At 39.6% G+C, this 26991-nt stretch overlaps 1 protein-coding gene across 2 annotated transcripts in view; it reads right to left on the bottom strand.

Annotated features, from left to right (window-relative positions):
• NELL1 (neural EGFL like 1) overlaps nucleotides 1-26991 on the bottom strand; it is a 1034994-nt gene that overhangs the window by 772801 nt on the left and 235202 nt on the right. For both annotated transcript variants that reach the window (XM_055581358.1, XM_055581357.1), the window contains 3 exons: nucleotides 12940-13012; nucleotides 12238-12320; nucleotides 1311-1445 (listed from right to left, as the gene is read on the bottom strand). In XM_055581358.1, coding sequence (XP_055437333.1) covers nucleotides 1311-1445; nucleotides 12238-12320; nucleotides 12940-13012 — 291 coding nt within the window. The remainder of the gene's footprint in view (nucleotides 1-1310; nucleotides 1446-12237; nucleotides 12321-12939; nucleotides 13013-26991) is intronic.

The following is a 26991-nucleotide window of genomic DNA, read 5'->3' as shown; positions in this document are numbered from 1 at the left end:
TTTATTGTGCCCAGCTTTGCATGAAATGTTCTCTTGGTATCTCTAATTTTCTTGAAGAGTTGTTCCCATTCTATTGTTTTCCTCTATTTCTTTGCACTGATCACTGAGGAAGGCTTTCTTATCTCTCCTTGCTATTCTTTGGGACCCTGCATTCAAATGGGTTTATCTTTCCTTTTCTCCTTTACTTTTCGCTTCTCTTTTCACAGCTATTGTAAGGCCTCCTCAGACAACCATTTTGTTTTTTTTGCATTTCTTTTTCTTGGGGATGGTCTTGATCACTGCCCCCTATACAATGTCACGAACCTCCATCCATAGTTCTTCAGGTACTCTGTCTATCAGATCTAATCCCTTGAATCTATTTGTCACTTCCACTGTATAACTGTAAGGGATTTGATTTAGGTCATACCTGAATGGTCTAGTGGTTTTCCCTACTTTCTTCAATTTAAGCCTGAATTTGGCAATCAGGAGTTTATTATCTGAGCCACAGTCAGCTCCCAGTCTTGTTTTTGCTGACTGTATACAGCTTCTCCATCTTTGGCTGCAAAGAATATAATCAAGCTGATTTCGGTGTTGACCATCTGGTGATGTCCATGTGTAGAATCTTCTCGTGTTGTTGGAAGATGGTATTTGCTATGACCAGGCATTCTCTTGGCAAAATTCTATTAGCCTTTGCCCTGCTTCATTCTGTACTCCAAGGCCAAATTTGCCTGTTACTCCAGGTATCTGTTGACTTCCAACTTTTGCATTACAGTCCTCCATGATGAAAAGGACATCTTTTTTGGGTGTTAGTTCTAGAAGGTCTTGTAGGTCTTTAGATAACCATTCAACTTCAGCTTCTTCAGCATTACTGGTCAGGGCATAGATTTGGACTACTGTGATATTGAATGGTTTGCCTTGGAAACAAACAGAGATCATGCTGTCATTTTTGAGACTGCATCCAAGTATTGTATTTTGGACTCTTTTGTTGACTATGATGGCTACTCCATTTCTTCTAAGGGGTTCTTGCCCACAGTAGTAGATATAATGGTCATCTGAGTTAAATGCACCCACTAGGTAGTTTAAAAACCAAAGGCATTCCTTCCCCCTCTGAGACTCTGATCGCCAGTCAGATAGTGTTTGCTTTCCCTTGACAAGTACTTGTAGTCATAATGACACTTCAACTTACCTTTACAATTGCTGCTATTAGTAAATAGGCACTTAGTAAAAAGGCAGTACACTGTAAGTTGGCTTTATAAAGAAACAGGTTACACAATAATCAGCAGAATTGCCCTCTTTAAACTGTTAGTCTGTTTATGTACAAAGAGGCTTACTTTGCATGTGCAGTTCCTGCAATGATCACCATCGACCCAGGAGTCTTGGTCTCTGTAGAGCAGTCCACTCATTTGACAGGTCTTCTCACAATGACAGTTTTCCAATTGACTAAGTCTTGTTTCTGCATAGTTCAGCTGCAAGCAAGAGTTGCTACATGTAATTTCTGTAATTCAACTGTGTTGTCCTAACAAAGCTAATCACAACAAGAAAAAATAAATCCACGCAGGAGGGGATAGAGGGGAAATGCTCAAAGCAGTTCACTGATTCTCAGCCAGATCTGTTTTTTGGAGTTTTGAAGGGTTTTTTGGGGTTTTTTTTTCTTTTTTTAATTTCACACAAGGTAGAATCATTCTAAATTGAAGACATATTGGCTCCCGTGGTTTAATGAGCACCAAATGAGACATTAAACTATCTCAGGGACCCCATGGGTGTTTATCAACACATGCTTTCAGCTCAAGCCCACAAGAAACCACTTGTAATGAATGTGTTCAAGGACTCATTTCAGTGTTTACAGGTGATCTAATCAGCAACTCTGAAGCACTTACATTTATCTCCTACTATCCCATCCCTGTTCTTCACACACTAACCAAAGTGTCATGGTTTACAAGCTGGGACATCACTGCTTCTTCTTTTATGAAAAATGCTGGGGAGGTGGAGCCAGAAAAGCGGTGAGTCAGAGGCAGATCTGATTTCTCCCCAGTTCAGGATTCTCCACACAGAATGCCCCAGGAACCCACTTTGGCATTCAGACAAGGCCAAGAGAGGCAAACAAATCCCCAGGTGAGAGGAGGATTTTGAAAAATAACCTTTTTCTAGGTCTAGAAAATGACCTTTTTCTAGGTCACTCAACTGCTCCCATTAAACATCTCTGATTTGAAAGGGTTTATGATGTTTGAATGACATCACAAGTAATTCCTTCAAGGAATCATCCAGCCTCTCTTTGCATCCCTAACTGTGATAAAACATTCATTACCTTCCAAAGGAGGCTACTTCTCTTGGCTAGCTCAAGATGTCTGAAATGTCTTTCTGGCTTGAACTGTGTAGTTCCTCTCCATTTTTCCTATTGGATCTAGTTTTGCCTTGAAGCGGGTTCTGAGCAAGTCTAATCTCTCTACAAACATTTGAGGTTTCCCCAATGTCCCATGTCCCCATGCCTGCCCCTAACCACATTTGGTCCCACCAGATTCCCCTAATAACTCCTCGTGATATGGTTCCAAACTTCTCTCCTGGCCATTTTCCATGTATGTGACTCCAGGTTGCCTTCAAAACTATGATACAAAAAGACTGAAATCTGGTATGATAACTCTGTTGTCACATCCTTATTTACACTAAGGTGTAACTCAGCTGCATAGCAACCTCACTCTTCTTACACAAAGACCACCAAGAACAAACACCACTTTCTAAAAATGTATTAGTTTCTTTTCCTTCTCAATCATATTTATATTATACATCCCTGTCTTGAGTATTTCCCCCATACAGGAGATCAAATCAATTCTTGATCCAAACTAAGACTATTTCAGGGCGATATTTTAGTTACAATAGTTGAACCTAGCTAACAGCAACTTCTACCATCTTTCTATTTCAATGGTCCTGTCCACACATGCTCCTCTCACTCATAACAGCACTATTCTCTGGAAATAGAATCTACGTGTAATTACAACCTTAGTTTTTATCACTTATTCAATCCTCTTCCTCTACACTTTTAAAATTTCTCAAGAAAAATTGTTCCTTGTCTGCCTGTCATGGGTAGTACCAAGAGGAAGGACAAAGATGAAAAAGGATCCTAAACAAACCACATGCAGTATAATCAACCCTGAAAAAACTGAGCTGACTATGCCTGAAATATTATCTTCCTAGGACACCTCTGATGCGACTTAGAAGCAGCAGCAGCAAGACACCTCTACTGTACAGGATCTTCCAAAAATTCAGGTCACATTTAAATCTTCAGCCTAGTCATGGAGCTTCCAGAAATGATAATTAAGTTATTTGGGAATTCTTTACAAAACACAGATAACATAGACTTTCAAAAGTCTGGTGACACCAAGTGACCAAAACCATATATTGGTAAGAGATAATAAGAAGGGGGGCTTCCCTTGTGGCTCAGCTGGTATAGAATCTGCCTGCAATGCAGGAGACCTGGGTTCAATCCCTGGGTCGGGAAGATCCCCTGGAGAGGGAAAGGCTAACCACTCCAGTATTCTGGCCTGGAGAATTCCATGGACTGTATAGTCCATGGGGGTCACAAAGAATCAGACACAACTGAGCAACTTTCACGAATAAGAAGGGAGTGGTGACGCAGCACATGTTATCTTGACCGCATTTCTATCGCCTCAGCAGTTCCTGCTTAAGGCAGGATAGTCCTATGACCTCGGAATGAACAAGAGCTGAACTAGAAGGGAATCTTCCCTAAAAGTGGCTCTGCATGAGGAATCCATGAGAGGAAACTGCCCACCTTCCATCTTACTCTGAAACTCTGGAACAACTCTAGGAACTGTATCACTCTGAGAAGAGGACTTCTCAAGGACAAGTCCAAAAGGCAATTCTGTATCTATCCCAGTTTCCTGCAAATCCAGGAGCATGCCTAAAGGCAATATTGTCAATTTCCAGTACTACCCACTGAAGCTGAGCTATGCTCACCTCCAAAACTCAATTCCAAGAAAGAGCCTCAGTTTTAATGCAGTAGAAGCTATTCCTATGGCTGGTTTTGTTTCCCTTCTGAGTTTTTCATTTTTAATATACTTAGCCTTCTCTGAAAACAATGAACCCTAATCTCTGTAATAATAAGAATGCATCAGACAGACTTTCAAAGACAAAGGAACACAGTAAAGCAAAAAGCTAATTTTTCAAAGGCACTTAATATGTAATCTTGCCTTCCTTTTCCCCCTGCTAAATCCTGAAGCAACAAAAGAAAAAAATAACTCTGAATTTTAAAAAAAAATGAATTACATTTTCTGTCACTGGCATTAGCATGCTGAATTTCTACAAATTCATTTTCAAAAGCTATTTCTACACTACCTGCCATTTTCTCAAGGAATGCCTGCAGATCCAAAATACATACAGTATCAAATCTGCATCTCTTTTCTGTTTTACCTTTGTTCAAGCATTTATCTAAGCAAACATGGAGTGAATAATTTATTCTTAATTCTACACATTCAAAGACAGGCAGCAGAGGCCCTTTTCACAGCAAGAGGTCAATGAATGAAACTAGGTACATTAGTCATGCAATAGATTGCTTTTTTTCCTTTCCTTTGAAATATTATTTATTTGGCATTTGCTATATGAAAGGTAAAAAAAGAGATTTATTGTATTAAACCTTTAAACAATTGAAATATCACTATTGAGCCCCTGGAACCAATGAAAATCTCAAAATTAGAGATGTTACAAGCTGAAATGCCACCCCAAGTGCTGCTTGATTTCCATAAGTAGATTTGTCAAAGATTTAGACAGAAGTAATCAAGAAATTACCCATCTTCAGCATCTTTTCTTCCTGAGCTTGAAGGGAGAATGGGATTACAGGACAGGCAGGAGGCAAGATCAGGACACAGCCTGACCCAATCACTGTGTACCCAGCTCAGCAGGTGTGTGGTTCTCCCAGTGTCAAGGCTACCTGGGACAATTTCTAAAATAAGTTAGCGGATTAGTGGTGTCTAGTGGATTACTTAGGGGAGGTGTCAGAGGAGGTGTTAGGGAAGGTACTTTGTTGCACCTTTCCCCCTTGTAAAGGTATGGCTTTGCCAGACTGTAGGGCTTCTTCCCCTGGAGAAGGGAATGGCAACCCACTCCAGAATTCTTGCCTAGAGAATCCCATGGACAGTGGAGCCTGGTGGGCTACAGTCCGCGGGGTCGCGAAGAGTCAGACACCACTGAGTGACTAACACACACAGGGATTCTTTAAGAGGGCTCTTCTGCACCCTGGCTCCTGTTACCTAAAACTACATGTGAGCTGCTTCCCTGATCTGTCCTTTCACACATTTTCAACCATCCCTACTTTGAAAGAAGAAAAGAAACAGCAAGCCCTCCTAGGCACACCCCTGAGCTTACGTGGGGTCTGCGCCTGTTTGCTTTGATGTGATTTTGGCTACCAACTCCTGCCTGGCTTCTGTGCTGGGCTCACTCTCTGCTTGGATTCCATGGCTTCCACTATGACCCAAGTATGAGGACTTTCTGCTGCTTTCCAACACCTCCTGGCTCTAGACCAGGGCTCTGACAGCAACTCTCATGCAATCTTCATAAAATGAAGAATAACCATCATCGTTTTACGGATGGGGAAACTGCAGCTGGAAATGAGATCGGTGACTCATTCCAGGCTGCAAACATTGGAAGAAGTGATAAAAATGAGATTCAACATCAGATGAATCTCACTCCAAAGCCCATTTCTATCTTCACCAAGATCTGTATGACTAATGCCTATTTTAATCATGAGTTCGGTTCAGCTGCTCAGTCATGTCTGACTCTTTGCGACCCCATGAATCACAGCATGCCAGGCCTCCCTGTCCATCACCAACTCCCGGAGTTCACCCAAACTCATGTCCATCGAGTCGGTGACACCATCCAGCCATCTCATCCACTGTCGTCCCCTTCTCCTCCTGCCCCCAATCCCTCCCAGCATCAGGGTCTTTTCCAATGAATCAATTCTTAGCGTGAGGTGACCAAAGTATTGGAATTTCAGCTTTAGCATCAGTCCTTCCAATGAACACCCAGGACTGATCTCCTTTAGGATGGACTGGCTGAATCTCCCTGCAGTCCAAGGGACTCCCAAGAGTCTTCTCCAACACCACAGTTCAAATGCATCAATTCTTCGGCACTCAGCTTTCTTCACAGTCCAACTCTCACATCCATACATGACCACAGGAGAAACAATAGCCTTGACTAGATGGACCTTTGCTGGCAAAGTAATGTCTCTGCTTTTGAATATGCTGTCTAGGTTGGTCACAACTTTCCATCCAAGGAGTAAGCGTCTTTTAATTTCATGGCTGCAATCACCATCTGTAGTGATTTTGGAGCCCAGAAAAATAAAGTCTGACACTGTTTCCCCATCTATTTCCCATGAAATGATGGGACCAGATGCCATGCTCTTCATTTTCTGAATGTTGAGCTTTAAGTCAACTTTTTCACTCTCCTCTTTCACTTTCATCAAGAGGCTCTTTAGTTCCTCTTCACTTTCTGCCATAAGGGTGGTGTCATCTGGATATCTGAGGTTATTGATATTTCTCCTGGCAATCTTGATTCCAGCTTGTGCTTCTTCCAGCCCAGCGTTTCTCATGATGTACTCTGCATAGAAGCTAAATAAGCAGGGTGACAATATACAGCCTTGATGTACTCCTTTTCCTATTTGGAACCAGTCTGTTGTTCCATGTCCAGTTCTAACTGTTGCTTCCTGACCTGCATATAGGTTTCTCAAGAGGCAGGTCAGGTGGTCTAGTATTCACATCTCTTTCAGAATTTTCCACAGTTTGTTGTGATCCACACAGTCAAAGGCTTTGGCATAGTCAATAAAGCAGAAATAGATGTTTTTCTGGAACTCTCTTGCTTTTTCGATGATCCAGTAGATGTTGGCAATTTGATCTCTGGTTTCTCTTCTCTTTCTAAAACCAGCTTGAACATCAGGAAGTTCATGGTTTATGTATTGCTGAAGCCTGGCTTGGAGAATTTTGAGCATTACTTTACTAGCATGTGAGACGAGTGCAATAGTGTGGTAGTTTGAGCATTCTTTGGCATTGCCTTTCTTTGGGATTGGAAAGAAAACTGACCTTTTCCAGTCCTGTGGCCACTGCTGAGTTTTCCAAATTTGCTGGCATATTGAGTGCAGCACTTTCACAGCTTCATCTTTCAGGATTTGAAAGAGCTCAACTGGAATTCCATCACCTCCACTAGCTTTGTTCGTAGTGATGCTTTCTAAGGCCCACTTGACTTCACATTCCAGGATGTCTGGCTATAGGTCAGTGATCACACCATCGTGATTATCTGGGTCATGAAGATATTTTTGTATAGTTCTTCTGTGTATTCTTGCCACCTCTTCTTAATATCTTCTGCTTCTGTTAGGTCCATACCATTTCTGTCCTTTATTGAGCCCATCTTTGCATGAAATGTTCCCTTGGTATCTCTAATCTTCTTGAAGAGATCTCTAGTCTTTCCCATTCTGTTGTTTTCCTCTATTTCTTTGCATTGATTGCTGAGGAAGGCTTTCTTATCTCTCCTTGCTATTCTTTGGAACTCTGCATTAGGATGCTTATATCTTTCCTTTTCTCCTTTGCTTTTGCTTCTCTTCTTTTCACAGCTATTTGTAAGGCCTCCTCAGACAGCCATTTTGCTTTTTTGCATTTCTTTTCCATGGGGATGGTCTTGATCCCTGTCTCCTGTACAATGTCATGAACCTCCGTCCATAGTTCATCAGGCACTCTATCAGATCCAGTCCCTTAAATCTATTTCTCACTTCCACTGTATAATCATAAGGGATTTGATTTAGGTCATACCTGAATGGTCTAGTGGTTTTCCCTACTTTCTTCAATTTAAGTCTGACTTGGCAATAAGGAGTTCATGATCTGAGCCACAGTCAGCTCCCAGTCTTGTTTTTGCTTACTCTATAAAGCTTCTCCATCTTTGGCTGCAAAGAATATAATCAATCTGATTTTGGTATTGACCATCTGGTGATGTCCATGTGTAGAGTCTTCTCTTGTGTTGCTGGAAGAGGGTGTTTGCTATGACCAGTGTGTTCTCTTGGCAAAACTCTATGATTTTAGTCATAGCTGCTGGGCAACTCAAACCAAACCTCTAATCCTATTAGCTAAATCTTGGCTTATTTAACCAAAGGCAAAGTCCAAATACAGATGAATTTAGTGCCCTAGAATTTCCTTTGTGCCCAGGAATCCTACTTGTCTTCTGATTTGGCCTATCACCCCAGACTCCATCTCTTTCACACTGCTTCCAGAAAGATGGCAGACTAGGTACCCTGAAAGTCTTTCCTACTTGAACCAACTAAAAAGCTGGATAAAATACACAAATCAAAGCTTTTAAAAAGTCATCACAGGAGCTGATACAAAAGGAAGAAGCCATAGTGGCCAAAACAAACTCACGGCCAGGGATCTAGGGAGGCGAGTGAGTACCAAAGCTTCATGATGTCAGCCAAAACATGCAGCCTTTGGGCTCCCACCTTGACGGCTACAGAGGAGGCCAGGGAGACAGATAACAGGGTCTGCCCAAGATGAGATGTCTTAAAGGAAACTCCTACATCAAGGTGGGGCCCGAAAGGGCTGTACCCTCAGCTTCAGAGTGAACAAAAAAGAAACAAGGCTTATACAGGCACAGAAGGAAGACCATCCAGTTCAGACTGTGGTCCTGGCTAAATAGAAATATCTTCCTTGAGAAATCTTAAGGAATTCTTCGCTGAGAATTCACCTGGCTGATCTCAGGTTTGCAGTCTAATTCTGAGTCATCCCCATGATCTGAAAAACCTTAAAGAGATCATACAATACAAGTTACCCCTGAGTGGTCCTGCCAGAAGCACACATAATGTGAACCCAGAACTCAGAAAATTGCCACATGTATCTAAGGACAAGTGGCTATAACCAGATGGGTGAGATCAGAGGCCTTGTTCTTACCTGATCTTCCTCCTTCAAAAGCTACTACAAGCTCCATGCTCACGTTTCACTCCCAACAGATGCCTTCTGAACACACACTCCTCTTTTTCTCTCCTCTTACATGCCCATGCTTCTTCTCACTATTATTGCCATCCTCTTACTGGCAGTATCTTCCTCTCTTTCTCCATCAGTCATTCCTCCTTTATATCTTTTGATTCTCTTTCTAATCCTTTCTCCCCCAATCATAAACTTTCTCAGTCATGATTCAACTTTCAGAATCTAAGCTTGAATTCCAGCTTTGCCATTCATTTTTCTTGGGAAAACTTACACAACCTTCTTGGAACTCCATCTTCTCCTGGATAGTGGGCTAATAAACCTGACTCAGGATTGCTGTAAGGATTAAAGAGAGGGAATCTAAAAATTTAAGCATTGTAACTAACACATAGTAAATGTTCAATAAATATTACCTAGTATCTTTCCAGCTTATTCCAGATCAGGGGTTGACAAACTAAAGCCCTTGGACCAAATCTGGCCCCACTTATTTTTGTATGGCCTGTGAGCTGAGAATGATTTTTATATTTTTCAGTGATTATAGTTTTTAATTGAAGTATGGTTGATGTATAAGATATTATACGTTACAGGTGTACAATATAGGAATCGACAATTTTTAAAGGTTTATACTCCATTTTAAGTTATACAATATTGACTATATGCTCCTTGCTATATAATAAGCTACCATGATATACTGTACAATAGTTTGTACCTCTTAATTCACTATCCCCATATTGTTCCTCCAGCCCTCCCCACTAGAAACCACAACTTTGTTCTCTATGAGTCTGCTTCTTTTTTGTTATATTCACTAGTTTGTTGTATTTTTTAGATTCCACATATAAGTGATATCAAACAGCATTTGTCTTTCACTTATTTATTTCACTTAATATAATGCCCTCCAAGTCCATTGCTGTGAATGGCACAATTTCACTCTTTTTTATGGCTGAGCAGAATTCCATTGTGTGTGCGCATGTCACCTGAGCCTTAGTGGCATCTTTCTTGGTCCAAAAATTTGGTAACAAGCTACAATATAATATGTATATGTACCACATCTTCTTTATCCATTCATCCGTTGATGGACACTAGGGTTGCTTACATAGCTTGTCAATTTTACATAAAACTGCGATGAACACTGGAGTGCATGTATCTTTTTCAATCAGTATTTTGGTTTTCTTTGGATATGTACCCAGGGACGGAATTGCTGGGTCATAAGGTAGTTCTACGTTTAGTTTTTTGAGAAACCTCCATACTATCTTTCACAGTGGCTGCCTCAATTTATACTTCCACCAATAGTTTACAAAGTTTCTACTGTAAATGAAAACAATTCAACAAAGTACTATAATCGTTTACATAGCTTCCCTTTACTATGGAGAAAACAGTAACATCTGCTACTTGCGTTCTTTTTGAAGGTAGCCAATCTGACAGGTGTGAGGTAGTATCTCATTGTATGGTTTTGGTTTGCATTTCCCTGATGATTAGCAATGTTGAGTATCTTCATGTTATATTGATCAATTTCATTCAAGTGAAATAAAAATATACATCATGTTCTCAATTTTGCTTCTTGATCTACAAAAACTAAAATTTACTAACCAGCCCTTTACAAGAAAAGTTTGCCAGCTCCTCTTCTAGATTATCATGGGTTCCAAATTTTGCAGAGAAAATTGAAGTACTCAGTTTTCTAATTATAATTCTATTCACAGTTTGAAACAAATAGACTTATAAATCTTCTACAGGGCCGGGGGTGTTTAGAAGGTGGATTAAACCATTGTCTGCTTGTAATCACCCACAATTAAATATCTTCTGCCTCACAAATGCCCATTTTACATAATAATGTTTTGAGGACAGAGCTCAACGTGGCTGCTAGATAATATATAGCTAAAAAGACAAAAATGACATTCCTGCAACAAAAAAGAATGAGAACAAAAAGGGCACCATCGACTCCAAGATATGGAGAACCACAGTCACCTGAAGCTGAGTGGCATGTTTCTTGGTCCAAAAATTTGGTAGCAAGCTAAAATATAATTAACAGCATTGAGATCAAGCTGCTCCAGACAATATGAAATAATAGCTTCTACATGCCACAAGCTGGGAAGGCAAATAATTGCCTGCGTTTCACATTTCCACTATACTCTGAAGTGAAAAGCTCTCAATTTTCAGTTTTAGTTTCTCTCTTTACGAAAGTGCTCTTTCTCTCCTTTGCAGACAAAAAAAGACTTGGCCAAAAAACCTAGTTTGAAATGGAAAGACTGTCTTCAGCAGCACAATCTTTGAGTCCAAAATACAGCCCTACCTCCCAAACACTGACCTACCCCACCAATTTTTCCCTCGTACTATGGCTGATGGCAGGAGCTGTCAGAGCTGCAGGTGGAATAGGATTAATGTATCATTTTCACTGTTACTAAAAGTCTTCCTTTTGCAGAGTATAATGTCTCTTAGGCCCGACCTAATTCTTTCTTCGCCCTAGGCTGGAACTCATGTCCACGACGGATTGGTATCATAACAACAGCACTAGCCATGTTTTCTATTTATTCAGCACCTTTCTTCACAAGGCTCAGGGCTTTTCATTATCAATCTAAATTTTATGAATATATATTATTAAAGCCCCTAATTGTATACATTTCTGGCTCTGCCACTCAATATGACGTCTGTGGGGGTAGAAATGACTTCATCACTACCTCCTCTGTGCCTAACACAGGGTCAAGCAAATAGCAAATCCTGAAAAGATGCTTGTCAAGAGGATATGGAGAAGATGGAGAGATACAGAAGTAGAAGACTGAAGTTGTTAAAAGCAAACTTGCCTCCTTGACTATTTGAAGTCAGGACCAGTTTTGAAATGAATCATGTATTAGAAATGTGATATAATGCCTTCCTGTGACAGTAATCTGTTCCTAACAACAGTGATTTTGCCCTTTCTGATTATTGGCAATTATTCTTGCATCCAGAATGCCTTAGCTTATAAGCAGCAGTGACTCTGACCATATACCAGCTCGCAGTGTTACTAGTTTAATAGCCAATGGGAAAATTCCTTTTCCACTCCCAGGGAGGCTACAGTGATACATATTGCCTCTTTCTTCCAAACATTTTTCAAGCAAACATTTTGATACAGCTGAATAGCATCAAAGACGTAAATGGTTATGTTTACTATAGGTTGTCCTATTTCAAGAAAGAGTAAACCATTTTTATGGTAAAATATTTCAGATGCCAAAGCTAAAAATGTTTCCATTATAGCAAATCACTCTGAGTTCCAGACAGGATGGACAAAAAAATGAAACATCACAAGTGAAGTTTAGATACCTACTTTTGCAGTCATCTTGGCCAAAAGCTCTTGTAAATCCATTATTCCTTGCACCAGGCTTAAGAAATCACTGCAAGTTGGGCAAGCTCAATAAAGAAAATATAAAATAAATGTTGATACTGTGCTAACAGAAGAAAATATATTTTCAACCATAGTTGTTTGGTTATATAGAAGGGTTTTCATTTTTCTGGTTAAGTTTGACTTCAAAATTGGAGTGAATGCACAAGGATTTCAGATCTAGATCTTTCCCTTTCATTAATAAAAATGAAATGAAAGGAAAGGCAGTAGGTTTTAAACTGTAAAACATTTTTAAACTTAAATTAAGCTCATTTTTATCAGGCCTAAAGAATTGTGAATTATCACAGAAGCAGCAAAAGTAAACTATCCAATTAAAGAAATTTTAAAAATAGTTTTTATACATGTATTTATATAGTTATATCAAGCATAACTTTCTGTATCAATCTACAGACTAAAAACTGCTCATGTTAACTTTTCTTATCTTCAAACTTTAATTCTATGAATTATACATAAACTTTTAAAAAATTCAAAGACAGAAGTATTTAGGATACATAAGATCCCTCACTAATCCCACCACCTCATAAGTCAACAATGTAAATAGTTTGTGTATATCCTTCCTGACAGCTTCTCTCATATTATCAACAAGTTATATTACATAATTCTGAAATGCTTTAAGTTGCTACTTACTGCGATTCAGGTTTGGACACTGTGTTATATATCCATTTGGCATGAAGATGATTTTCCCATCTTGGATAATCCCCTTGATAAAAGAAGAGAGAGGTGGCAATCACTATTACACATATCAATTCAAACGGCCCCTGTCACACGCTCTCTGCAGGGAAGATTTTTTTATTTAACATGACTGATAACCTCATTCAGAAGCTGAGTTGGTCACACTGACCTACTCCAACTCATGCTCTTCCAGAAATCTCAAAATGTCCATTCATCTTGAGAAAGCTACAATTACTTACTACTGATTTATGCTAATGATTTCATAGAACTAAAGATCCATCAGTCAATGTTTTTAAGCTGTCCCTCTAAAAAGGCACTGATGCAATAAAAATTCTCCTCAATGCCCTAGTCATCTTAAAACATTAAATATTGCTGATTTCCAGGATTATCTTAGGTGGGGGAAAGAGACAATAGGAACATATTAGACTAAAATGCTCTGCTGATTCAATTAATCAAGGAAATAATATTAGACTTGGGGAAAACTAAGAACCTTGCTCTCAGCTAATTGAATAACATGAGTCTTTGCTGGTGAGTCTTCAGATTTGTTCAACATCTCACTGTGGATGAAAGGAGGTCTTTTAATTTTCCAATATGTCTAGAAGAACAGCCCTAATTGAAGAAAGTCATTGGGGCTGTCATCTCTCAATGAAAATATTGACATAGCTTTTGGATTTTTCATGTTGAATTTCAAGATTCTCTTTCTAGGGTATTTTTCCCTGATTTGATGGAAGAGATATTACAGAACAGATGGAACATGTAGAAGCTGGTTCAGTACACTGAGCTTAATCTATAAATAAAATATAGGCTTATGATAGTGTGGCAAGTCTTTCAGAGGGAGTAAAGTTTAACATTTATGTGCTTATCCTCTGATCAGCAAAAGGTAATCAGCAAATGCTGTTTCTGCTTATTATTTCAAGATAAAATATTAATTGGAAATGTTAATAGAAACAACAGGGTCAAAAGGCCTCTTCCTCAAATCGAGATATCTTTATTAATCTCTTCTTCTATGAGGATGATGCAGTGTCTGTGATTACCAGAGCAGACAGCCTCACCATGGGAAGGAGGTCCCTGCCACAGTTCTTCAAAATGAATTTGGAATGTCTTGCAAGGGAATTCCAAGGAGTAATTAATGGAGCACAATCTAAGTCAATCAGCTTCTTCCTGGCACAATATTGCACAGTTTTTCAAAGCAAATTATCTCCTTTAAGAGGCCAGGGCACCTTTCAAGCATGTTTGAGGAATCTGAGAAAAGCATGGGATTGGCAGCCAGTGGTTTATCTGTAGCTAACTGGGTCTACTTAGGAAGTCAACCATCTTCTCTGAGCTTCAGTCGCTTGATCTAGAAAAAAAAGAAGTGCTGTATGCAAAAGCTGCAGAACCTTCCAGCACTTAAGTGCTGGGTCAATGAAATCTTTGTCCAAACTGAAATGGTCACAATTTAGATCTGTGTGCTTTTGCTAACTTTCAAGATAAAAGAAAAAATCAGTCAAGAGTAAACAAAGCTACAGATGTCCATCAAAGAACAGACCATCAGAGAGATATAATATCACATTAGAAAATATCTGTCTAAATAGGCTAAACATGGATGAAGTAGAGTGACTATCTAGGTCTGCCTGGGATTTAGAGATTTGGGTGCTAAAACTGAGACTCCCAGGCAAATCAGGACAGTTGATCAACCTCAGTGATGCAAAAGTAGAGAAAATACTTATACTAGGAAAGGGCTGGGTCTATTACCTGCTGGTCAGAAAAGCCTAAATCATTCTTATTTTTATTAGCCATGAAAAAGACCCTTGGAAACCTAGAATATATTTGTCATGGTATTATCTTTGTCAAAAGAAATGGGAAATCCATTTGAAAGGATATTCCTTTTGCTTATCCTGTAGCAATGTATATTGTACACAGCAGTATTCTTTTTGGCTTTTTTTTTTTAATTTTTATTTGTCACATAGTTGCTTTACAATGTTGTGTTATTTTCTGCTGTATAGCAAAGTGGCCCTTTTATTTTAATGACTGACTGATTTTGCATTTTAAAATTACTAATTGTTTCTCCCACACTTTCTTCTTCCTGCATCCCTCCTCATTTCTCTTTCTACTAGTAATCTCAGGCACACACATGTGTGCTACACAGAAGCCAGGTTCTTAGCTGAAGGTCAATGGTGTTGACCTGAACAAAAATGGAAATAAGAACGGACAGATCCTTGATCCCCATCAGCACAAAACCTCAAGGCACTTCATATTTTTTTCTAAAAAAAATAAAAAGGTCATGAGGGTCAGCCCACATACTGGCTTAAAATGTTTTCTTACCAAATGAATCAAGATGGGAATGCTAATTTGTTTGAATGGTTATAATTCCAGTCTGGATTAAAAAGAAAGGCAGAATATACTGTACAAATACCAACTGTAACCCAAAGAAGAGTGAGTGTATGCATTTACCTGTAAATACATATCGATATATATATCCCAGGATCTTCTCATAATAAGAACCAAAAGGTCTTGCACTGAATTGTCATTATGGACTAGAGTCATCCCTCAGTAGTTGGAAGGTAATTCTGGGAACTCCTTTACCCCTCACCCATCAGGGATACAAAAATTTACAGAAATGACATAATACAGTATGATTTATGTATACACAGGCTCAGCATGCATGGAATCAACCAACTGTGGGTCAAAATTGGTTGATTCTGAAGATGTGGAAACGGCAGATAGCGGGCGGATTGTATTTATTTCCTGGACATTTGTCAATAAAGGAAGCATTTGCTAGGCACTTAGTTTTCTTTGGAAAACAGAATTTTATAAAGCATAAAACAACAAACAAAAAGAAGGTGATCAGCCTTATCTCTCTCAGAAAAATCATCTTTGAGGATTTCTAAAGATGAAAGCATACCTTAAAACACAGCAACTTCTCCCCCAAAAAGGCAAAATAAGGGATAAAAAGATAGAAATTCTATTATTTTTCTTCATTTAACTTTAAATGCATTTATACTTAACTGGAAAAAAGAAACTCTGGCTGAGCCTATACCAGCAGACCTCCTTTGATCTCATTTTTTGAGACTATGCTTTATTTCATACCATTCACCATGGCAGTATTTCTCAAAATGCCAACTTCTTAAGAATCACATTGAGTATTTAACATTCAGATTCCTGGCTCAATGTCAGATTCTGTTTCAGGGGAGTCAGGGTGGGACCGGATTCATCATTTTCAAAAGCTGTCCCAGAGGATTCTCAGAAAAAGTCAAAAAGCCCCACTTTGAAAAACACTGCCCTGTTGTCCCTGGGAAAGGAACTGGCAATCCATCCCAGTACTCTTGCCTGGAAAATCCCATGGACAGAGGAGCCTGGCAGGCTACAGTCCATAGCATCACAAAGAGTCGGACAAGACTGAGCTACTGAACGTGCTCCCTGTTGTCAATCATTTGGATTTCCTAGAGCAATATTTTGGAGAAGGCAATGGCACCCCACTCCAGTACTCTTGCCTGGCAAATGCCATGGATGGAGGAGCCTGGTGGGTTGCAGTCCATGGGGTCGCTAAGAGTTGGACACGACTGAGCGACTTCACTTTCACTTTTCACTTTCATGCATTGGAGAAGGAAATGGCAACCCACTCCAGTGTTCTTGCCTGGAGAATCCCAGGGACAGGGGAGCCTGGTGGGCTGCCATCTATGGGGTTGCACAGAGTTGGACATGACTGAAGCGACTTAGCAGCAGCAGCAGCAGAGCAATATTTACTCCTTACACAATGGTGAAGGTAGTATCAATGTCCAATACATTAATAGAGTAAAATATTACTATCTGGAACTGAATGGCAACCAACCAAATTACTAAATTGGAAACACCATGAAGGACAAAACATAGGCTTTCACCTCAGCATCCCCTGCGATTCCCATCATAGTATATTCCACAAAGTAGTCACAATCAACACCTTACCTATATCAAATGCTTAAAAACTATGAAGTATATAATTGTAGGCGAGCAAAACTTGCCACTTGAAATGTGGCAAATGTGGAATGTAAGATTAGACCTGAAAACAATCAAAGCCCAAAAGACACAGGAAGAAACTTTGACCTTCACCCTAACTACCTAAAACAATCAAGACAGAACGTCTGTTCCCAGAAGAGAGCTATTACCAGAGATCTCTGCCAGGAATATGAGCCAGGTGTGGTGGGGAAACAAGATCAGCATGCACTCTGCACCCCACTGTCTCTGCAGGTCCAGCAAACATTTATCTACTGAAATTTGCTCTGCCATCTCCATCTCCATATGAATTGTCTACCTCCCCCTTGCAATCCCAAAGTTCTACCACCACATCCAGTTAGTCTTTAGCTGAAAATGGTATTTAAAGTGAGGTATTTCAGCCATTTATGGTAAGCTACTCAGTTTTCCTGGATCTCGGCCATGTACACATGTTGTTGAAATCTGTTTTGAGTATCTACTAACTGGTCTCACATCAGTTTAATTCTTATACTCACCAGAAAAACCTAGGAGAGAAGAAGATGTTTCTTCCTCCCTGACACAATCAGTTCAGTTCAGTTGCTCAGTCATGTCCGACTCTTTGCGACCCCATGAACGGCAGCACACCAGGCCTTCCTGTCCATCACCAACTCCCGGAGTTCACCCAAACTCATGTTCATTGAGTCAGTGATGCCATCCAGCCATCTCATCCTCTGTCATCCCCTTCTCCTCCTTCCTCCAATCCCTCCCAGCATCAGAGTCTTTTCCAATGAGTCAACTCTTCGCATGAGGTGGCCCAAGTACTGGAGTTTCAGCTTTAGCATCAGTCCTTCCAAAGAACACCCAGGACTGATCTCTTTTAGAATGGACTGGTTGGATCTCCTTGCAGTCCAAGGGACTTGCAAGAGTCTTCTCCAACACCACAGTTCAAATGCATCAATTCTTTGGCACTCAGCCTTCTTCACAGTCCAACTCTCACATCCATACATGACCACAGGAAAAACCATAGCCTTGACTAGATGGACCTTTGCTGGCAAAGTAATATCTCTGCTTTTGAATATGCTATCTAGGCTCATCATAACTTTCCTTCCAAGGAGTAAGCATCTTTTAATTTCATGGCTGCAGTCACCATCTGCAGTGATTTTGGAGCCCAAAAAAACAAAGTCTGACACTGTTTCCACTGTTTCCCCATCTATTTCCCATGAAGGGATGGGACCAGATGCCATGATCTTTGTTTTCTGAATGTTGAGCTTTAAGCCAACATTTTCACTCTGTTCTTTCATTTTCATCAAGAGGCTTTTGAGTTCCTCTTCACTTTCTGCCATAAGGGTGGTGTCATCTGCATATCTGAGGTTATTGATATTTCTCCTGGCAATCTTGATTCCAGCTTGTGCTTCTTCCAGCCCAGCGTTTCTCATGATGTACTCTGCATAGAAGTTAAATAAGCAGGGTAACAATACACAGCCTTGATGTACTCCTTTTCCTATTTGGAACTAGTCTGTTGTTCCATGTCCAGTTGTAACTGTTGCTTCCTGACCTGCATATAGGTTTCTCAAGAGGCAGGTCAGGTGGTCTCGTATTCCCATCTGTTTCAGAATTTTCCACAGTTTATTGTGATCCACACAGTCCAAGGCTTTGGCATAGTCAATAAAGCAGAAATAGATGTTTTTCTGGAACTCTCTTGCTTTTTTGATGATCCAGCGGATGTTGGCAATTTGCTCTCTGTTCCTCTGCCTTTTCTAAAACCAGCTTGAACATCTGGAAGTTCACAGTTCATGTATTGCTGAAGCCTGGCTTGCACAATATTAAACTATAAATTTATAGCTCTTAAGAGTCTGTGAAAATCATATGGAATGCTAGTTGTTAAACTGGGGGTACATACCAGAATTTTAGAGGAGGGTGAGGAAGTACAATTTTCTATAAAATTTTTAAATGGCCCTGAGGTGATTTTGATATGCCTGATGAAAACTACTGATCTAGGGACTGATCACCTGGTCATTAGACCTATGAAAAATCTAAAAGCTCTGATATTTTAATTAGCTTTTCTAAAGGATACTGTTGGATGGCATCACCAACTCAATGGACATGACTTTGAGCAAACTCCAGGAAATGGTGAAGGACAGGGAAGCCTGGCATGCTGCAGTCCTGAGGTTGCAAAGAGTTGGACCTGACTTAGTGACTCAACAACAACAAAAGGACACCTTAATCTTGGGCCATCAACCACAGGTCTGCTAACTTCAGACCAGTGCTGGTCATCAGTTCACTTCAGTGCAGCCAGTCAGTTTTGTCCATCTCTTTGTGACCCCATGGACTGCAGCATGCCAGGCCTCCCTGTCCATCACCAACTCCTGGAGCTTGCTCAGATTCATGTCCATCAAGTCGGTGATGCCATCCAACCATCTCATCCTCTGTTGTCCCCTTCTCCTCCTGTCTTCAATCTTTCCCAGCATCAGGGTTTTTTCCAATGAGTCAGTTCTTCACATCAGGTGGCCAAAATATTGGAGCTTCAGCATCAGTCCTTCCCATGAATATTCAGGGTTGATTTCCTTTAGGATGGACTGACTGGATCTCCTTGCTATCCAAGGGACTCTCAAGAGTCTTCTCCAACACCACAGTTCACAGTGTAAATAAAATCATTTGAGAAAGTCTCCTAGTTACACGGACTCACAAGATGGTGCTACAAGGTAGTCCTGTTCTCAAAATAAGGTTCCAGAGCACCGAATGAGCTCCCTGTGTCACACAGCAAACTCCCACTGGCCACCCACCTCAGTGCTCCACAATATTGTGTCAGCTCCTAATGTATGGCAGGACCTGACATGACATTGTGGAGAAATAATCCTCCAATTTAAAAAAAAAAAAGGAGGGGGGGGGGATGAAAAAAAAAACCTAAAAAAAAAAAAAAAGAGGTTCTATCTTAATTGCCTTCATGGAGAGATACTATTCCACTGTCCATAATGAGTTATTTGCATTCGATGCTAACAGTCTGCTGAAACAGTTTTTCAGTCCTGGAAAACTAAGGTCCTTTTAGGTAGCCTAACAATCTCCCCTGCAATCTTATTTACACTATTAACTTGTTAAACAATCTGTTTTCTTGTTGTTAGTACAATGCTAAATCTCAGCCACTCTGGGGCTCTAAATAAATCCCTAAGGGGCAGAGCCCAAATTAAGGAGCTTTGACTATTAGTACAATAGAAAGAGAAAATGGATCTTTCTTCCTCTTTGTTACATCCACCTGTTGCCACCTTCTTCGTCTTCCTGCACTCAGCTCACCAGGGACTTAAAAATAAATTTGCACCAGGCATGTGATAGGTTATGGGTTTGTTTTTTTTGTTTTGGTCTGGGGCACTAATGCCCATTATTTCCGTTGTTCCAAGAACATTTCTCATTTCACACTAAAAAATACAGGAAGATGCAGAAAAAGAGTTAGAAAAATTATGCCATTATTAGCCTCTTCTGTGTGGAATAAGGAAGATTAGGCAAGCCCTTCCAACACTTGGAGCTTTCCGATACAAATGAAAGCAGCTTTGCCGCCAAACAAATGCTAATTCTTCTTTAACACTCTTATTTCCCTGCAGATCTCTGTTTACACTGAAGAAAATGGTTTCCTTTTTTGTAGGCTAAAACACCGAAACAAATTGCTTTGAAAGGGGAAAGGAAAAGGGAGTGGAGAAGAGTTCCTGACAGGCATGTAAATATATGGATGAAGATGTGTTCTGTTTATAAACTGGCAAGGACCCAAGCTTTGGCAACAGGCTAACAAAAAGTAAGACTTGTGAAACTGACAAGGAGGGTTTTCAAAATGCAGCCAATTATGTATTTCTGCCTTGAAGACAGTTAATAAAATATTCCAGTTTGCATAAAAGCCAAGACAGACACTTGTCGACTTCCATTACAATCAATAAAAACTGTCAGCTCATTAGCATATCATTAGCTTTCCTGCTGTTTCCAAAGACTTAATGCACAGAAATATTAATCTACAAATATATGATCCCCTGGCTGTGTGACTTTGACTTTCTGCATGAAAGGAAAAAATAAGAATTCGAGACGGGAGGAATTCAGTATAGCTTCTTTTTCTATGTGCCTATAAACATATGCTTACCATCTGTGGAATTATGGGAACCAGCTGAGGTAAAAAACAACAGCTGTGGAAGAAAAAAAAAATAATAATCAATTGCACTTCCCTGTGACAGCTCAGCTGTTAAGGAGACAGTGAAGTCCAGGTAAGGGAAAGGTTTCAGACCTAAATTCACCAGACACAGAGACACAGACTCAGAGAATAGTTTTAACTCTGTGAATGGCTTTGGGATCAGAATTCTCCCTGAGAGCTCAGCTATTTAGAAACTGTCAGAACAACCAAACCTCTGAAGCACTGTGATTCACCTAAGCTTGTTTTTTCATTTTTTTACCCTCTGGAATAGTGACAGCATAATCAGCTTAGGACGCATCAAAGGGAAATTGAGCGGTAGGCAACCACCTTGATAATGAAAATCTATGACAATCAGAAGGTTCAGATAAGCCTATCACTACTGGCCAACTGCTTTCTCAAATGGATGCTGTTTTGAAGTGAAGAAATCCCCAGCTTGTGTTCTATGTCTCTGATAGGCATTAACTAAGTGTTAGTTACTAGTAGTTACTAGTTAGTTACTAGTTACTAGTGTAGAGACCTATGTGCAAAACACCAAGCAAATGATTCCATCCTCTGCTGTTTCATCAGCAACATTTTATTGCACTATTCCTAAGGATGCACCAGGAACCAGAAAAAGGCTTGACAGTTTTACCTTTTACTTTGCCTATGAAGTGACCATTCATATTTAAAATAAAGAACAACACAATTTTAGCCTGAAAACACAGCATAAGAATTTTAGTTCTGGAACCAAAACACAGGTGTGGTTCTTGGATCCAGGAGGCAGCTTCTACAAGATATATATTAAAAGCCTGAGAAGTCACCTGAGAAGTGAATGCCTCTTTTATAGGAAGATTTTTTGACACTGAAACTATCAGGATAATTTCTGTAATGAGACATTGGCTTATCTCCCCTGTCCTAGCCATCTCACCTCACCAAAGGGTGGACTGAACACACTCTGGTGTACAGGACACTATGGGGGAGCTGAGTTTTCAAAGGTTTCCTTCTAAAGAGCTATTGGATGGAGCTACTCATTCTAGGGAATAAGGAGAATCACAACACTCCCTAGGAAGATGGGGTGTGTGGAACTGCCACCTCCTTTTGGTGCTTATCACTGGGACTGCCTATTCTGGGTTGGAGCTAAGGAAGAAGATACGTTTGTCTTCTCCATGGGACATGGTATACTTAAGTGAAATACTCCACCATCTAACACAGTGACATAGTAAGCAAGCCCCTAAAAACATCTGTTGCATGAATGAGCAAAAATCTTGAGGAAACAAAAAAAAGTTCTAAGTTTTAATCTCATTTCACTCACTTATAAACTGTGTGACACACATGTTGCTTGGTCTTTCTGAGTATCCTTGCCTCATTTATACACTAGGGGTAACACACTCAACCCTCTGTACCTGCAGATGCACAATCCACAGGATACATGAAGGGCCAACTACAGTCTGTCATTTTATATAAGGGAGTTGAGCATCCGTGGAGTTTGGTATATCCACAGAGGGTCTTAGAAACAGGCTACAGAGGGATGATTACATTACTATTTAGTTAGGATTCTCTGAAGGTGAAATGTAATTAACTGAGGTCATAAAGGTATGGCCAGACAGAGAAAGCAGTCAATAACCATTGGTACTCTATTCCTCATCCCCACAACCCACCTCTGCAGGAAAATGATTGTCCGGGTCTATGAAGAGCCTCTGTGTTTTCTGTCTGTAACAGGTTTGGGGGATCTTAAGCAAGGATTCCTTATATCTACAGAGAATCACACACTCATCAAGCTGGAACAGACACAGGATACACTCTTCTCCCTCTCTTAATGAAGAGCTCCCAACTGAAACAAAAGTCCCTAAATGGTAGAAAAAATACCTAATATGACTACAGAATAGACTTAAGCATCCAAGGAACATTAAATACATAAGGGGAAGCGTATGCATGTTGTAAACCTACTGTGTGCCAGGTGCTTTTAATATATATTCTTATATAACCTGCATTACCTTTACGAGAGATAACTTTGCACTTTACAAATAAGAAGTCCAATTCACAGCTTGTGCATTTACTCATTCATGTTAAGAGTACACCATCTGCCAACTATGGACCTGGTATATCTGAAGCACTTGCTGAATAAAATAGAGTTCTGACCTTGTTAAATCTCAGAATCTAGATACAGTGATCAATAATAAACAAGTAAACCCTCATAACCCTCATATACATTATTTAGGATCAACTACCTAATTTGCAGAGTCCCTTATTCAAAACATTATTGAAGACTTGGAGATGGCAATAGCAGAAGCATTAACCATCCCCAGTGGGGATGGCACTGGCTAACTGCTCACAAAGCCACCCCTATGGTTTCAAACTGTACTAAGAGTGAACAGGAGTTGAAGTTGCAGTGAGATGGTTGGTATACCCACACATGCCTTGGATTCAAATGCTTCCAACTATGACTTCATTCCTTTTTCTTTCTGTCCTCTGACTGCTTCATTACAATTATTTTCAAGTTCAGTGATTGTTTTCTTCTTCCTGCTAAAACCTGCCGGTGAATCCTTCTAATCCCTATTTCAAATGTACTTCTCAGTTTCAGGATATCTATTTGGGTCCTTTTTATACTTTCTGTTTAATGACATTCTCTTTTGTTCATACATAATTTTCCTCACTTCCTTAAACTTTTAGGCCACATTTTCCTTTAGTTTTTTGGACACATTTAAGGCAGTTATTTTCAAGTTTCCATCTACTAAATCCAATATTTGGACTTCCTACAGAATGGCTTCTATTTATTTTGTTTCTTTGAATGGCAGTACCTTTCTGATTCATCTCATTTCAAGACTGAACAACTGACTATTGTAATGACTCTGAAAATCAGTCTCTCCCTTCCCCGGGATCTCCTGGGTTTTTTTTTTCTTTTCTTTTTTTTTTTTTTCTGTTCTTTTCATTTGTCTTGTCTATTGTTGAATTGCTGCAGTAATCCATTTGTTTAGGAGTTTATCTATTTTCACAGAGACTGTATTCCTTATTATTCGGTTGGTGAAAAAGTAATTGTGGTTTCAGATGGTGAATTTTAAATCACTATAACTAGGCTCAAACACATCTTTATTAATCAAAATAGGAACTATTAGAATCAACACATTTTTGCCAATGGGAAATAAGTTTGATTATTCTTATAGCATAAAATCCATGCTTTAGGATTTGATGGACTCTTGGTCTGTGTCCTGCTGGTTGTGGAAACCTTTTCCCTGCAAAAAGCTGTCAAGATGCTTAAAGAAGTAGCAGTCATTTGGTGAGAAGTCAGGCGAATATGGCAGATGAGGCAAAACTTTGTAGCCCAATTCATCCAACTTTTCAAGTGTTGGTTGTGCGACATGTGGTCGGCAGTTGTTGTGGGGAAGAATTGGGCCCTTTATGTTGCCCAGTGCTGGCTGGAGGTGTTCCAGTTTTCAGTGCATCTCATCAGTTTGCTAAGCATATTTCTGAAATGTAATGGTTTCACTGGGATTCAGAAAGCTGTAGTAGATCAGATAGGCAGCAAACCACCAAACAGTGCCCCTGACCTTTTTTGGTGCAATTTTGGCTTTGAGATGTGCTTTGCAGATTCTTCTCTGTCCAATCACTGAGCTGGTCATTTCCAGTTGTCGTATAAAATCCACTTTTCATTGCATGTCACAATTCTATTGAGAAATGGTTTCTTGTTGCATAGAATGAAAGAAGACACTTCAAAATGACAATTTTTTAATTTTCGGTCAGCTCACGAGGCACCCATTTATTCAGTTTCCTCACCTTTCCAATTTTCTTCAAATGTCAAATGACCATAGAATGGTCGAAGCTGAGTTCTTTGGCAACTTCTTGTGTAGTTGTAAGAGGATCAGCTTAGATGATGGCTCTCAATCGGCTGTTGTCAACTTCCGATAACCAGCCACTACACTCCTCTTCTTCAAGGCTCTCATCCCCTTTGCAAAACTTCTTGAACTACCACTTTACTGTACATTCATTAGAAGTTCATGGGCCAAATGCATTGTTGATGTTGTGAGTTGTCTCCACTGCTCAATGGTCCATTTTGAACTCGATGAAGAAAAACATTCAGATTTGCTTTTTGTCTAACATAATTTCCCTAGTCTAAAATAAATATAAACAGCAAGTAATAAGTCATTAGCAAAAAGAAAAATATAAAGTGAGAAATGTGCATTAAAATGATGTATAACATAATCACATTTAAGAATGTATTCCAATATCAAACAAATTTCAAAAATATAAAACCAAAATTAATCTTGCACCAACCTAATATGTTTGGTCACTGAAATCTCTGCTCCTGAGCTGTGTTCAGAAATTTTTCAGACCAACACAATTGCCTTGAATACCAGGAACTGGGAGAGGAGGAAGATAGGGGACAGCACGCTATATGCCAGGGCCCTCTAACACTTAGCCATGCTTGTACAAATCCTAGGGCTCATCCCCAGTGAATGTTTACTGTGTTCCCAGGGCTCTGATGAGCAAAAATCTTGCTCTGAGCTTGCAGATAGCTTTCTACATTCCTCAGATACATGAGTGCTTTTGAATGCCTTAAATTGCCCAATGAATCTCTCTCTTCAGTTTTCCCTCTTTGTTTCAGGTTGGTGTGTGTGTGTGTGTGTGTGTGTGTGTGTGTGTGTGTGTGTGTGTGTGTGTGTGTGTGTGTGTGTGTGTGTGTGTGTGTGTGTGTGTGTGTGTCTGTGTGTGAACTATGATCTTTTGCCCCAGGTTGTCTTATATCTCTGCATTCTTTTTAAGCAATGTCTACCTTTCTTCTGCCCAGATAGAATTCTGATTCTGAGTTAGGTGAACTTCAGGTAGTTTCAGACAGAACAAACATGCAAAATAATTTGTAGACAGAAGGTTTGCTCTGCTGTCTTGGAACCAGGGACCATGGCTTCATACTGGGAACAGGAACTGACATCTTTTAAGACTGCCACTGAGCTATAGTTGGTGTGGGATGAAGGCAAGTAACACTGCCACAGAGCTTTCCTACTATTTTGATGTTGCCTTTTTCTTTATTCAGAATTAACTTGGTTGCCATAAGTCTTTAACATTTTCCAAAATTCTGACAAAGTTAGTTCTAACAGTTTCTGCTTGTTTTCTGATATTTCTGTGGAAGTAAAGAAACTTGGAGCTGCTTACTAAACTGTTTGCTGACATCAAGCTGCCTGAGTTCTAACAGTCCCTCCTGGAGATTCAGATGCAGTCTAAAGTTGGAGAGACATTAACCTAAAAAGACACTAAATTAGAAACTAACTATTGACCATATCTTATGAGATCCTTACAGAGACCAAGATGAAACTCTAATCTAGATCATCAATACATGTCACCTATGTCAGTGCATTTAAATTTGAGTCTTCAACCCTACAGATCAAAACCAGTGAGAAAGCCTTTAAAAAACCTATAAATTCCCAAACCAAGGGGCAGTCCCAAGACGGCAAAGGAATAGGATGGGGCAACCACTTTCTCCCCCACAAATTCATCAAAAGATCAGTTGAATGTTGAGCAACTTCCACAAAACAACTTCTGAACTGACCCCAAACTGCCCACAACAGCTCCATAGAAATTCCTAGATATATTTTCACTATTATCACTTGTTAATTAAAAAAATAGATCTTTATTACTCCTTTGACTTTCATTTTAATAGCCTACCTTTCAAAAAAACTATTTTTAAAAATAAATTCCATATTGTTTTTAATTTTTGAGATTGGTTTTGTTTTGTATTTTTTATATTGTATTTTTGAGCATCTAACCTCTATTTTAGGTTTTTAATCTCTGCTTTTTGATACCTGTTATCAATTTTGTACCATTAAGAATCTAATCTTCAGTATCCATTTTCACTTTTAGATTTGATTACTGGCTTGATTGCTATCTTACCTTTTGACTCTCCCTTTTCTCCTCCAAGTCACCTCTGTCTACTTCCTCCTCCT

This window comes from Bubalus kerabau, chromosome 5 (genome assembly GCF_029407905.1).
Source record: "Bubalus kerabau isolate K-KA32 ecotype Philippines breed swamp buffalo chromosome 5, PCC_UOA_SB_1v2, whole genome shotgun sequence".
NCBI classification, from domain to species: domain Eukaryota; kingdom Metazoa; phylum Chordata; class Mammalia; order Artiodactyla; family Bovidae; genus Bubalus; species Bubalus kerabau.
The sequence above is the reverse complement of the archived record's forward strand: the minus strand, read 5'-3'. Positions and strand labels throughout refer to the sequence as shown.